The sequence below is a fragment of the Bidens hawaiensis genome, unplaced genomic scaffold, assembly GCF_021521415.1.
Source record: "Bidens hawaiensis isolate Kalapana, Puna unplaced genomic scaffold, B.hawaiensis_p1.1 tig00050473_1, whole genome shotgun sequence".
NCBI lineage: Eukaryota > Viridiplantae > Streptophyta > Magnoliopsida > Asterales > Asteraceae > Bidens > Bidens hawaiensis.
The window spans coordinates 39,986-54,912 of NW_027499025.1; the positions used below are offsets into that span (position 1 = coordinate 39,986).

Genomic DNA, 14,927 nt, shown 5'->3' on the forward strand with positions numbered 1-14,927 from the left:
TCTAAACATGACATTATCTTGGGACGAGAAGCAATTGGAGATTTCAATGCCCACACGTCCACAGCACATGGTGCAGTAGGAGTTCCAACTCGCACTGGTGTGGCGATAATTCATGTAAACCGACATTGTTTTACAACCGAAAGTTCAAGACCAAGCAAGGTTCCCAGACAGGCTCAGAGGACTGAGCCCGAGAAATGGGTTTTGAATAAGAAGTTTCCTGACCAGACAATTACAATAGGACCCGCTATCTCGGAGATAGTGAGAACCTTTTTAAAGCAATTATTGACCAAGAACATTGACATTTTTGCTTGGCAACCCGCGGACATGACCGGTGTCCCGCGAAGCATTTCGGAACACAAGTTAAGGGTGAATCCGTTAATCACCCCAATTGTATAAAAGAAACGAAAGATGGGTCCAGAACAAACGAAGGCTATGAATGAGCAAGTACAAGACCTTCTTCATGCTGGGGTAATTCGAGAAATCAAGTACCAAACATGGGTGGCTAACCCAGTGATTGTTCCAAAAAGCAACGAAACATGGAGGATGTGCATAGATTATAAAGACTTGAACAAGGCATGTCCGAAAGATTGTTACCCGCTTCCGGAGATCGACCTAAAAGTAGATGTTGTGGCCCCATTTAAATTCAAGTGCTTCCCCGATGCCTACATAGGGTATCACCAGATTCATATGGCAGCTGGCGACGAGGACAATACAGCGTTCCAAACTGACCAAGGAAAATTCTGTTACAGAATGATGCCTTTCGGATTAAAGAACGCGAGGGCCACATATCAACGACTGATGGATCAGGCTTTCAAAACTCAAATAAGTCGGAATCTCGAAGTTTATATGGACGATTTGGTAATCAAAAGCATGCCTTCACCCTCTTCCCTCAAAGAGGTTCAAACACTTAATGGAAGACTTGTAGTGTTAAACTGATTCTTAGCAAACCACGCGGCTAAGTCTCATCCATTTGTGACAACACTTAGAAATTGCCTCAAAAAGGCACATTTCAAGTGGACCGCGGAAGCTGAAAAAGCATTCTTAGAAGTTAAAAAATGCTTAATGGAGCTTCCTACTCCAACAGCACCATACGCGGGCGAACCTCTGACACTGTATTTATCTACCTCGGACACTGCCATAGGGGCCGTTCTGTTAACCGATAGAAAAAATGTTCAAACTCCAATCTATTACGTCAGTAGAACGCTATCGGACCCGGAAACAAGGTATTCGATGTTGGAAAAGTTAGTTTTGGTATTGGTTTATGCCGCCAGGTGGCTCCGCAGATATTTCCAGAGCCACCCTATTAATGTGTTAACCGGGTACAAACTCAAGAACGTGTTAAGTAAACCCGAGTTGTCCGGACGACTGGCAAAGTAGGCTATCGAATTGGGTGAACACTCAATCGAATATAGGCCTAGACCAGCGATCAAGGGGCAGGTACTAGCTGACTTCGTCACGGAAGTTCTGTAGTACAAAGAGCAAGAATGCCTAATCGAACAACAACCTCAAGCACCTCCGGAACAAGGGCAAGTTTGGTCATTGTTCACAGACGGAGCTTCCAGCAGCGAAGGGTCAGGTGTAGGTTTAAGGCTAGTCAACCCTGAGGGGCATGAATTTACGTATGCCATCAAGTTGGACTTCAAGAGTACCAATAATGAGGCGGAATACGAAGCCTTCCTGGCAGGACTGCAGATAGCAAAAAAGCTGGGGGTGAAACATTTGGAGGCTCGGGTGGATACTATGCTAATTGCGGGACAAATAAACGGAACGTACGAAGCCAAAAACGATTTCATGGCTTTTTATTTGTCACAAGCAAGGGCCTTGATTCGCCAATTTTCCTCCTTCAATATTGTTCACATTAAGAGGAGCGAGAACAAATCGGCATGCGCTCTTAGCAAACTAGCTTCAACGAATTTTGAGCATTTCACCAAAGATATTCGTGTAGAAGTTCTAGACCATTCATCCGATTCGGAAAATCAAGTCCTGGTAATTCAAACGGGTGTTGAATCTTGGATGTCACTCCTTATAGCTTATTTATCTTCCGGAGCACTTCCAGCAGGAAAGGCTGAGACTCGGAAGATTAAGCATAAAGCTCTGAATTACCAGTTTATTGACGGTATCATGTACCGGAGGTCATTCCTTGGTCCGTTATTATGTTGTGTAGACACAGAAGATGCAAAATACTTGATCAGATAAATTCACGAAGGCATTTGCGGACTACACGCGGGACCAAGAATGACAGTTGCAAAGATTATGAACGCATGGTATTATTGGCCCGACATGCATTTAGACGCTGTGCAAGAAATCAGAAAATATGATTCATGCCAACGCCATGCCCCCAACACCCTGCGTCCAAAAAACGAACTGATTCCAGTAACATCTGCATGGTCGTTCCAAAAATGGGCAATTGATATCATGGGACCTTTCCCAGAAGCCCCGGGACGAGTCAAGTTCTTGATAGTGGCCATTGATTATTTCACCAAGTGGGTGGAAGCCAAACCGGTTGCATCAATCATGGCTTCAAGCGTGAAAAAATTCCTTTGGAAATTCATCATTTGCCGGTTCGGTCTCCCACAAGAATTGGTAAGTGACAATGGGACCCAATTTGCTGACAGCGGACTACATGAATGGTTGAAAGAACTTCAGGTCATTCAAACCTTTACATCCGTAGCTCATCCGCAGGCAAACGGTCAGGTCGAAAGGACCAACCGAACTATTAAAGAAGGGATCAAGGCAAGGCTAGGAACGAAACGAACGGGTTGGGTAGATGAATTGCCCCACGTACTCTGGGCCTTCCGCATTCAAAAGAACTCCAGCAATTTGGAGACACCCTTTAGCCTAACCTACGGCACTGAAGCCATGATCCCCGCAGAAATTGGGATTCCATCCACAAGGGTCCTATTGATTGATGATAATGATCACGAACTTAGGATGAATCTTGATTTACTGGAAGAAAGAAGAGAATTAGCATTGATCCGCGAGCACAATTACAAGCGACAGTTTCAGAAATATTATAACTCGCGAGTCCAGACATGCGAATTCGATGCGGGAGACTTTGTCTTCCGCAATAACGAGGCATCCGGACAGGAGCCTCCGGGCAAATTAGCCCCAACTTGGGAAGGACCTTATAGAATCAAACAAGTACTATCCAAAGGTGCCTATAAGTTGGAAAAGTTGGATGGGGCGAAAATACCTCGAACTTGGAACGCAGCACAATTAAAGAAATGCTATATGTAGTAGTTTGATTTACTCTTTAGTACGGCCTGCGTTCCCACATAGACTAGCAAGTTTTGCAATTTCTTTTATTGTAAGAAAGCTTATGCCCAATGTATGAAAATGTCAACTCAGTTCTACGTTATCTTGGTAAGTTGTATTCTTTTATTGACAAAAAACGAAGTTCCGGACAGACACTTATATTATATCACATAAGACAAATTGCACCGGGAGGAAACAAGACTTCTTATTATAGATCAAAAGAGATTACAAAAAACGAAGAAAAAGTTACAAATAAACATATATATACATCTACGGAGCAACATTTTCATTGCCCACAGCGTTATCAGCTTACTCTTCTTCTTTTTCACCATCAAGATCTAATAGCTCTTTTAGTTGATCTATGGCGTCCTCCTTATCCGCAAGATCGGATATCTGCTCTGTCAAAGAAAATTTTAACGAATCAAAATCCTTTGACTTCTATTTGAGGACGGCAGTCGTATCCTGACCAGCCAAAATATATTCTTCAGGGAATTTTGAAGTTGAACCAAATTGGTAACCTTCCTCAAAACCCAGTTTGCGACCAGCTTGCTTGGAAGCTTTAAGGAGAACGGCAACGCAGTTCCCAAGCTCATCGCTCGCCCGAACATCGGCGATGACCTGTTGGAACGATCACGTGTAAATAACCCTAAAAACGCACAGATCATTTTTAATAAAAACAAAGTGCATACCTTGGGGATAGCTTCCGACAATAGCCACTTTTGGTCCGCCTTGGCCCGGACAAGATCCATCTTGTGGCCGGCACATTCTAGGGCCTGCCCTCGGTTCTTGGCATTAAGATCAGCCAAACGCTTGTCCTTAGCCACCGATTCAGCTTGAAGAGCCTCCACCAATTTGGCTTGCTCATCCATCAACTTAGTTTGATCATCTAATTGTTTCTGGAGAGCAACCTTGGCATCCTCAGCAGCAGACCGAGCAGCCTTCTCTTCCTCCAGAGCCTGGTGGGCCTCTCGGGCTTCGTGTACAGCTTTCAAGCCTTCCTCCTTGGCCGTGTTTGCGGAGGCCGCCAGCTCATCCCATTGCTCATTCATCGCCAACCAGTCCCTGGTTATTTCCTGGCTAGAGGAAATAGTATTCGCCAAGTAATAAGAATTAGAGTTCAATAGTTCTTGGCGAATACTACGACGACGGCGCTCTCTCTCAGCAGGCGGAAGACTCTCCCGCGGGTATTCAAAGCATAGGTCTACGTCACGGAATGTTGAATCCCGAAGAAGTGACCAGCGTGGTTGATGAGGAGTGGGGTTTTCCTCCTGAGGAGCTGGAGAGGTCCGAGGAGCATGAGGGAACATACTCACACCTCCTTGATCTCTAAAATGATGGACATTGTACGAAGGTGAAATACTGACATAATCAGCATGGTCAACCTTCTTGCCCTTCAAAGGAGAATCATCCGCCACATCAATAGGCTCCTCAACACTATTAAGTGGTGGTGGCGGAAGAGAAGTTGAGCCCTTCAAACTGGTAACACTTTCAGAAAGGTTATCCAAGTTCACTGAAAAACATCAACAAAGGGTTAAAAACATTTTAATTAACAAGCATTTAGCAAAGTAAAAAAGCTCGCCTACCTAACGAAGGGTCGTTTGCATCAAGCTCATCTAAGCGAGTTCCTAAGGCTGCAGTGTCACACCTCCATCTAGGGACTAGGAGTGCGACTCGTAAGTTGGTATCGTGTTTGTAATTAATTCAGAGTTGCGTTATGTTGCGGATGTAACATTTATATATATATATATATATTCAAAAGACGGGATTATAAACACCCGTTTAAGTTATCAAAAGATTATTTGTTTATAATTACAAACCACCATTTAAGATATTAAGTTCACAAAAAGAATCCGAGCCATCGGATATCATAGTACTTTGTCATTTCCAAGCTCTAACTTTGTTCACCTGCAAAATGTAATAAAATACGTCAGCAACGAATGCTGGTGAACACGCTGACGCAAAAATATTCCTTTTACTTTATTAACCCTCGAGATCACCTCAGCCAACACCGCAGCGTTCGACTTAGTTAAGTACCCGTAAATATACACATAAGGTCATACTCCCTGCAGGAGAGCGTCCTACGACCAAGGGTGGTGCGATCATGCCCATACATCGCATAGTACCACCTATGTAAGGATCCAGACATACGTATACCACAGCCTGAGGGCTAGGTTTATACCCTTTATTTATAACGGTTTTAGGAACACATAGTTCCTTGTAAACAATTTTAAATAACACGTTTGACTCATTTTTAAATAAGTAAAAGTTTGGGGGCGTATTCACCTTGTCTCTTTAGGATCGGCTTCGCTCACCGTCCAAGGGTCTTTCCCTTTCTTTATCTCGCGCCTATAGTACGAGTATAAATATTTGTTAGTTGGATACACGATCCGGCTTAAGACCTTTAGTCTTATATCTCAGAGAGAGCTGAGAGCTGAGTTTAGATGATGAAATGTGAACACCCCATTGCTGCCATTTATAGGCGATATTTTGGTCCCCATCGCGGTACGCGATGGGTCCTTGAGAAGACCTATCGTGTACCGCGATATAGGTCTGTTGACGCAGAGGGTAGGTCTGCCACGTGTCGATACGTGGCAGACGCCGCGCCACATGGCGGCACTGTTGCCACGTGGTGACACGTGGCGGCAGACACTGCAACCGTGTGCCACGTGGCACACGTGTCACAATGTGTCAGGTACCCCATCGCGGTACGCGATGGGGCTCTCCTCTGACTCATCGCGTAGCGCGATGGGTTAGGAAATCAGAATATTCAATTTAAACCCTCAACTTTGGAATTTAACGATTTTAGTCCCTAGACTTTGGAAAGTTGATATTTTGAACTCGAAATTTTCAAGTTGTTACATCCTCCCCACCTTGAAAAAAATCTCGTCCTCGAGATTGCTTTACTCGAACAAGTGGGGGTATTTCTTTCTCATTTCCGATTCGAGTTCCCAAGTATATTCAGGTCCTCTACGCGAGTCCCATTTAACTTTCACAATTTTCAAAGTTCTTTTCTTTAACTTCTTTGTTTTCGAATCTTCAATTTGAATTGGACGTTCTACAAATTTTAAGTTCTCATTTATTTCAATGTCTTTTAATGGCATAGCCAACGATTCATCGGTCAAACACTTACGCAGATTCGAAACATGGAATACGTCATGTATCCCTTGCATTTCCTCAGGCAGTCGCAATCGGTATGCAACAGTGCCGATTCGTTCGAGTACCTCAAAAGGTCCAACGAATCGAGGACTCAATTTTCCTTTTTTTCCGAAGCGAACAACGCCTTTCCAAGGCGAGACTTTCAATAACATCGGCGTAACTCTAACGGCTTACGACGGACATCGGCGTAACTCTTTTGGCGATAACGTGCCGTCTTAAGTCATTCTCGGATTTGAATAACCTTGTCGGTGGTTTCTTGGACAATCTCGGGTCCAGACAATTGATTGTCTCCCGTTTCAGACCAACACACGGGCGTTCTACATTTTCGACCATATAACGCCTCGAACGGTGCGGTTTGAATACTTGCGTGATAACTATTATTGTACGAGAATTCCATTAGGGGTAAGTGGTCATCCCAACTTCCACCTAGATTGATCACACAAGCGCGGAGCATGTCTTCCAACGTTTGAATCGTCATTTCGCTTTGCCCATCGGTTTGTGGATGATAAGCAGTGCTAAGGTTCAACTTTTTACCGAGTGCTTGTTGGAAGCTTTTCCAAAAGTGAGACGTAAAACGACTGTCTCGATCAGATATTATAGACAGCGGTACTCTATGCAAGGCAACAATGTTGTTTACATAAATACGCGCTAGTCTATCCATAGAGTACGACTCATTGATGGGTATAAAGTGTGCGGATTTTGTTAAGCGATCCACGATCACCCAAATAGCATTATGTTGTCGAGTCATCTTTGGGAGTTTCATAATAAAGTCCATAGTAATTAACTCCCACTTCCATACGGGAAGTTCGGGTTGCTGTAGCAATCCCGAAGGCCTTTGATGTTCGGCCTTGACTTTCAAACAAGTCAAACATTTCTCAACATGCGAAGCGACATCTCTTTTCATCCCGTTCCACCAATAGTTCGCTTTTAGGTTGTGGTACATTTTATCACTTTCGGGATGCATCATGTATTTCGACTTGTGAGCTTCATTCAAGATTTTCTCACGCAAACCTCAGACGATTGGTACCCAAATCCTATTACCGAGTCTTAGGATACCATCTTCACCTTTGACTAGCGAGTCAATGGTGCCATTGCGTTTTTCATCAGAGATTTGGTTTTCATTGATTGCTTGCGTTTGCGCGGATTTGATTTCTCAAAGAGATCAATTTGAAGTTCTAGGCGCAAAGCTCGAACCCTTTTGGGTTTTTCATGCTCTTTGCGACTTAAGGCATCGGCTACGACGTTGGCCTTGCCTTCATGATACACAATCTCACAATCATAGTCGTTAAGAGTCTCCATCCATCGCCGTTGGCGCATGTTGAGCTCTTTTTGATCAAAGATGTGTTTCAAACTCTTATGATCAGTGTACACAGTAAATCTTACTCCGTAGAGATAGTACCTCCATATCTTAAGTGCAAAGATTATGGCGCCTAACTCTAGATCGTGAGTCATGTAGTTCTTTTCGTGTACTTTTAATTGACGCGAGGCGTAAGCGATAACCTTCTTTCTTTGCATTAGTACGCATCCCAAACCCGAATGGGACGCGTCACTAAAGACCACAAAATCCTCAGTACCTTCTGGAAAAGCCAAGATAGGCGCTTGGGTGAGTTTTTGTTTAAGTATAACGAATGCCTCTTGCTGCTTCGTTCCCCATTCATACTTGATATTCTTACGAGTTAAGGAAGTTAAGGGAACGGCGATACGAGAGAAGTTTTCGATGAACCTACGGTAGTAGACAGCCAATCCTAAGAAACTTCGGATCTCAGTTGGCAACCTCAGGATCTCCCACTTAGAGATAGATTCAATCTTTGCGGGGTCCACTTGAATACCGTAAACATTAATGATGTGACCAAGAAATTGCACTTCGTGCAAACAGACGTCGCACTTCGAGAACTTGGCGTACAACTTCTCGGTTCTTAGAATTTCCAGCAATGTTCGAAGATGAATTTCATGATCGGCCTTTGACTTTGAACAAATAAGTATGTCGTCGATGAATACGATAACGAATTTATCCAAGTAAGGCTTGCAGATATGGTTCATCATATCCATGAACGTGGCCTGAGCATTAGTAAGTCCAAACGGCATAACCGTGAACTCATAATGTCCATACCTTGTTCGGAAAGCAGAACGAAGGTCGATTTTTGAAAAGAAGCTAGCACCTTGAAGTTGGTCGAAAAGGTCATCAATACGAGGGAGTGGATATCGGTTTTTAATTGTAACCTTGTTCAACACACGATAGTCGATACACATCCTCATGGAACCATCCTTCTTCTTGACGAATAGAATTGGTGCTCCCCAAGGCGACGAACTCGGTCGAATAAAACCTTTCTTCAAAAGCTCATCGAGTTGTTTCTTTAACTCCTTCATTTCGGTAGGCGCTAAGCGATATGGAGCTTTGGAGATTGGAGCAGTACCAGGAATCAGATCGATTCTAAATTCCACCTCGCGGTTGGGAGGAATACCGGGGAGTTCATTAGGAAAGACATCAGAAAATTCGGAAACGATCGGGACATCTTTGATTTCTTTTGGCTTAGACTCTTCAGTGATGTAGGCCATGAATGCGAGGCATCCTTGATTTAAACATTTGTTAGCCCTAATCATGGAGATTATGCTAACTTGGCCAGCGTCTTTGTCCACTTCAATTCGAATCATTCGTTTATCGGGGGCTTGAAGCTCAAGAGTTTGGCTATTGCAGATAATACGGGCATGGTTATTGGATAACCAATCCATACCAAGTACAATATCAAAACCAGCCAGACTCATGGGTAACAAACAAATAGGCAAAAAATAACCAGCTAGAAGGATTTTTCCGTTTTCAAGGGCTTCGGAGATCTAAACGACTTCACCGCTAGCAGTCTCGACGCTTACAGTTTTATCTAATTTAGTTAATGGTTCGTTTAATAGACTACAGAATCTATAATCTATAAAACTCAAATTGGCACCTGAATCAAATAAAACTCTCGCATAGGTGTCGTTGACTAGAAACGTACCGGTTATGGTTTCTGGCATGTCAGCGGCCCTTTTTGTGTCGAGTACGAAGACTTGAGTGTTTCCCTTTTTGTCCTTGCCACTACCACCCGCACCACCACCAGCAGGTTTGTTCTTTGGGCATTCAAAACTTAGATGGCCCATCTCCTTGTAGTTAAAGCAAGTCATCCTCTTTTTCCAGCAATCCGCAGCATCATGACAAGTGCGATTGCAAGATTCACAAACTTTTGGAGGTGGGGCGAAGTTGCCACGGCCCTTGTGATACCTCCTACATGTCTTGAATTGCGGGGCGTTTGAATTAAATCGACTTTGGTTCACACCCTTACCCTTGAAACGATTATTTCCTCCACTTGTTCTTCCTTGAGTTGTTGGTGTCGTAACCTTCTTGTCTTCTTCTTTGTTATGAATCATGCCGCCCATTAGGTAACCGGCCAACTCCATCGCAGAGTCAGTGGTTTGTGGTACCTTACCATGTCGCGGATTTCCAGCGAAAGTCCCCAAATATATCTTGTGACTTTGCTGAACTCTGGGTTAACCAGCTGGGGAACAAGGCGACAATACTCATGGAATTTAGTATTGTACTCGCGGAGGTTTGTCCCAACGACCTTGAGATTCAAAATTTTCATTTGAATCTGATCGGTCTCATGCATTGGACAGAACTTAGCCATCAACAAGGCTTTAAAATCTTCCCAACTCATACCGTACATTACATCTCTTCCTTTGCTCATTAACAGAGCATTCCACCACTCCAACACTTCACCCTTAAACATAAGGGCTGAATACTGAATCTTCTCAACCTCGGAACACTTACTTGTGATTACGATTGTTTCCATCTCCTCGAGCCATCTCACGGTTGAAATGGCTCCCTTATCACAATGTAACTCTTTGGGTCCATAGTATTTAAAATCTTTAAACGAACAACCGCTTATCTTAAGTTTCTTGAACTCATGTCTAACTCCGCCGTCGGCATTAGACTCATGCACACTCTCTTCAACTCGAGAGGGATTAGGAAGGGATTTAACGGGTTTAGAAGGATTAACAGATTGAGAATTTCGAGATTTCCTAGAATGGGATCTATTCATAGATTCTTCTCTTACGGCATATTTTGTCATCTTTTGGATTTTATTCATATATTTCTCGGGAATTTCTTCCTCTCGCTTGTTTTCGGGGCCTTTCCCCTTGTCTTTCATTTCTTTTTCTTTTCGAGCGTTTTCGTTATTATTGCTTTGTTCAGACATCTTTTTCTTTTTATCTTTCTCAATTAAGTCAGAAATTTTAACAACATTTCTTTTATTAAACAAGCATTTATTTATTACACATCAATATATATATCCAAGGATATATATATATATATATTTTTTACAATACACATACATATATATATCGTTTCCATGATATATATAGTTGAACCTATCATTACATAAGAACGTTTCAGACGTTCTTTTATTCATATATCATACAATACTAGTTTACACATAAAAGTCTTCATCACACACCACCGTCTCCAGTCCTTCAAGAACTTCTTCACATTTACGAATGAGTGATTTTCCAACTTTCTTCTTTACGAAGGAGTGATTTTCCAACTTTCTTCTTTTCCTTCTCTGTCTCATCTACCTTCTTCCTCCAGTCGTCGGTCTCATGCAATGCACGACCCAGATGTTCTTCGTATGACTGCGGGACTATGTTGGGATATCCGTAATGCGGAGGTGGGTCGCGATAACCCAGTGTTACCATCTCGTAATGGTTCCAGGGTTCAGGATATGGCACATAAGTTTGATCGGATGCAAGGTAGAGGTATGTCTTGGCAGCTTGGTTCTGCTCGCGAATTTTATCGGCTTGTTCTTGAATGGAAGGAATTCTCCCTTGAAATGGCGGGAAGCTTGACGAAGCTTGGTTCCTTAATTGCTCCAAGTACTGGACATACAGGTCCACAGAACCATAGCTTGCATTATTGGAAGTGAGTGATCCATTCATCGGGCTTGATATTTCGTTCGGGTTTTCTGGATGCTCTTCTTCCATTTCTTCCTCAGACTCCTCCACAGGGTCCTCATCATTTTCTTCAGGATCTTCTTCCTCATCGGGATCCTCCTCTTCAATGGGTTCTTCTTCCTCAGGTTCATTTTCATCTTCCTCCATTGGTTGTGTCGTTTCGTTCTCCATTGGGGCATCTTGAAAGTTTCGAAGGGCATCATTACCCTCATCTTGGGCTTTTGGGACGGCCCTTCGATATTCTTTGGTTGGGAGCAAATTTCATTCATGGTGGAGCTTCCGGTAAACCATCGACATGGGTCAGAATGACACTGTATCCAGTCAGAGGACGGGCTTCGTGGTTCTTCCTTTATGGGTCGATTTGAAAGGAAGGTGTATGACGGATGTGGATTTGGCGGTACATAACCAGTTGGAAATATTGTGGTACCCCCGTGGGTTGATAAGTTGGGATTTCCGATGGGTGGTATGTTGGTACTTCTGACGGTTGATACATTGGCATAGTCGGTGGATGATAGCTTGAATGCCTCGGTGCCTCAACACTTGGCTTCGGTGGACTATCGGGGATGTTGATCGGGTAGTGCCTACTTCCGGGATAGTATAAGGGTTTGGACAAGTCTCGTTCCACGTCTTGATCAAAGAACGCTTCATAATATCCATCGCTCATGTTGTCTTCAGGGTAGGGTTCGGCTATACCGGCTTCCTTGGCCTTGCGAACAAAATTTTCCATCATAGATTTGAATAACATCTATTAATTCGGGTGGTTTAGAATGTAGAGAGGGATAGAAAGGTTACCAGCCTATCTTATCCTTAAAACAAATAATCAAATAATTTCCTATACTTGGATCGAAGCTTGGGTATTGTTTTATGATACCCAATTCGCTAAGATCGATGGCTCTGATACCAAGCCTGTCACACCCCCATCTAGGGCCTAGGAGTGCGACTTGTAAGTTGGTATCATGTTTGTAATTAATTCAGAGTTGCGTTATGTTTCGGAAGACTTATAAAACTTTAAGGATCAAATGTGTAACATTTATATATATATTCAAAAGACGGGATTATAAACACCCGTTTAAGTTATCAAAAGATTATTTGTTTATAATTACAAACCACCATTTAAGATATTAAGTTCACAAAAAGAATCCGAGCCATCGGATATCATAGTACTTCGTCATTTCCAAGCTCCAACTTTGTTCACCTGCAAAATGTAATAAAATATGTCAGCAACGAATGATGGTGAACACGCTGACGCAAAAATATTCCTTTTACTTTATTACCCCTCGAGACTACGCCTGTCTCGGCCCAACGTGGCATAGGAATAACAAAGTCAAATAACACATTATAAATATGAGCCTCTACGCTAGATCACCTCAGCAAACACCGCAGCGTTCGACTTAGTTAAGTACCCGTAAATATACACATAAGGTCGTACTCCCTGCAGGAGAGCGTCCTACGACCAAGGGTGGTGCGATCATGCCCATACATCGCATAGTACCACCTATGTAAGGATCCAGACATACGTATACCACAGCCTGAGGGCTAGGTTTACACCCTTTATTTATAGTGGTAGCTCTCTGCCAGGTAAGACCTGCAGTTGAATCCATAGCTTTATTAGCATCAGCTGGAAAACTTCCTTCACAAAGTGATGATTCTTCGCTGGAAGAAAAGAGTACGATCACCCCGCTGGAAGTAACAGCAGTCACAGGTCGGGGTTTTAGAATGCCCTCATCTTTTTGGATGCAATCTTTAACGTATGCCTCACCTTTGGCATACATCGCCTCGGAGACTATGGTTCCGGGCGAAAAGCGGTGGGAAAAACAAAATTCAGGCGGGAGTGCTCAAGGAAAGGAGCATCCCTTTCGTCGATAGGGCAGCGCACCATCATTCCCCCCCTCATGATCCAACAAGGTGCTGAAGGCGGAACCCTCACCTACACGAATAATGCTTACAGTCAGAAATCGGAAAAGTATCAAAACAGGAGAAGGAATACTCCCTAAACTTACTCTTGTTAGTCTGTTCGTAGTACGGTTCCAGCAAGGGGAAAGGCCAAAGACGGCTCATCTTCGCGCTCACCATCGCCGCTTCATGGATCGGGCGCATGGGAGTTGGAGTAGCAGTTAAAGCGTTAAACCAAGAAAGCCCCTCGTAAGCGGAAGCCGGAACCACTGGCATGGTGTCTTCCGCCTTCTGATGGGTCATCGGGAACAGAATAACTTCTTCTCGGATCCAGAAAAATTTAGGCTTCCAGCCATGAAGGCTGCGGATCCACTCCGTGCCTACGACGTTCTTCCCGGTAGAAGCAAAGTTATACCATCCGTCGCGGAAAGTCATCATGTAGAATACGGCAAACATGCCGACAGTCGGTTCGAGATTTCAAACTTGACAGCAAAATTCTAAGTGTCGAATTCGTAACATCCCAAAAGGATGAACCTGGGAAATATGAATCCCATAGGTTGTCAAAACTGACTGGACAAAGTTCGTCACCAGAATTCGGAAATTCCTAGTCGTAAAGTGATCCACGTATAAAGCTATCTTCTTCGGTGGTGGACTGGTAGCAAGAAAACCTTCTGCCGGATGTTCTGGTTCCCATTCCGGGCCAGACCATACACCGTTTACGACATCTTTAAAATCTTTATCCTTAAGATGTACAACGACATCGTGAATAGTAGGAGTACCTTTCTTTTCTTCGGCCATTGAATATGAAGAAGAAAGAAATCTCATAAAAACGTTTATGCTTTGAAGGTCTGAAAGAAAAAGAGTGAGAAAACAGTAAGAGTTGTATAGAGCCTCAGGCGATATATTTATACTCATTGCAATTAATTCAATTGATGGTGTACCATAGGAGAGAGAAACCGCGGACCACTCGATGATTGACACGTCAGGCAGGAAACTCAAGAAACTGTAGACAGACTGTCAAAAAACGTCATACACGTCCTGTCAGTTGCTCCCAAAAGTTTCTCTCCCCGCCACGTCATACAAGTTATCCGAATTTCAAAATTCAAAAATATCTTCTACAGGTATTTTCTCTAAAAAAAAAGAAAGAAGAAGAGTTGGGTATTCACAAAAGACAAAACGCTTTTTCTCATTAAATGTTCAAAGGGAAATACTACAAATATAGAAAGAAAAGTTACAAGTCACAACATCTAAACCTATTCTAAGGGTTCGAGGTGGTTGTGTCTTCCGGAACCTTCAAAGACGTGTCTTCCGAAGAGTCATCCTCAAACTCCTCATCCAAGTAGATTTTCAATTGTCGCACACCATCATTAGCATAAGCAAATTCCGGAAGCATGTCCTGGAGCGGGAAGCACAGATCATCGTGTTCCTCAACCCTATTCTCCGCTCCTGTTTGGCATCAAGACCATGAAGAGGATGATCTTTGAATGAGCGATTATTTTGAGAATAGTTCATTCCTTCATGAAATCCTATCACACGTCCAAGAGAAGAAGAAGCAGTCATTACATTAGCAAAGCTGTCAGTAAGCTCCTTACTTCCCTTGATATGGCGGACGACCTGTTAGAACAAAAATACAAAGTCTTCAATAT

The 14,927-nt window shown here is 43.2% G+C and overlaps 1 protein-coding gene across 1 annotated transcript; it reads left to right on the forward strand.

Moving 5' to 3' along the window:
- The first annotated feature begins 1,062 nt into the window (after positions 1-1,062).
- LOC143598499 (uncharacterized) lies at positions 1,063-2,196 on the forward strand. The gene is made up of 3 exons (XM_077076704.1): positions 1,063-1,223; positions 1,272-1,368; positions 1,471-2,196. The coding sequence occupies exons 1-3, from the start codon at positions 1,063-1,065 to the stop codon at positions 2,194-2,196; spliced, it is 984 nt and encodes a 327-aa protein (XP_076932819.1).
- The last annotated feature ends 12,731 nt before the right edge of the window (positions 2,197-14,927 follow it).

Excerpts from the sequence above, each read along its gene's own strand:
- LOC143598499 (XM_077076704.1), top strand. The coding sequence starts at position 1,063 with ATGGAGCTTCCTACTCCAACAGCACCATACGCGGGCGAACCTCTGACA. Across the intron at positions 1,224-1,271 it reads CTATCGGACCCGGAAACAAG|GTGGCTCCGCAGATATTTCC; the intron begins GTATTCGATGTT and ends TTATGCCGCCAG. Across the intron at positions 1,369-1,470 it reads CCGAGTTGTCCGGACGACTG|TACAAAGAGCAAGAATGCCT; the intron begins GCAAAGTAGGCT and ends GAAGTTCTGTAG.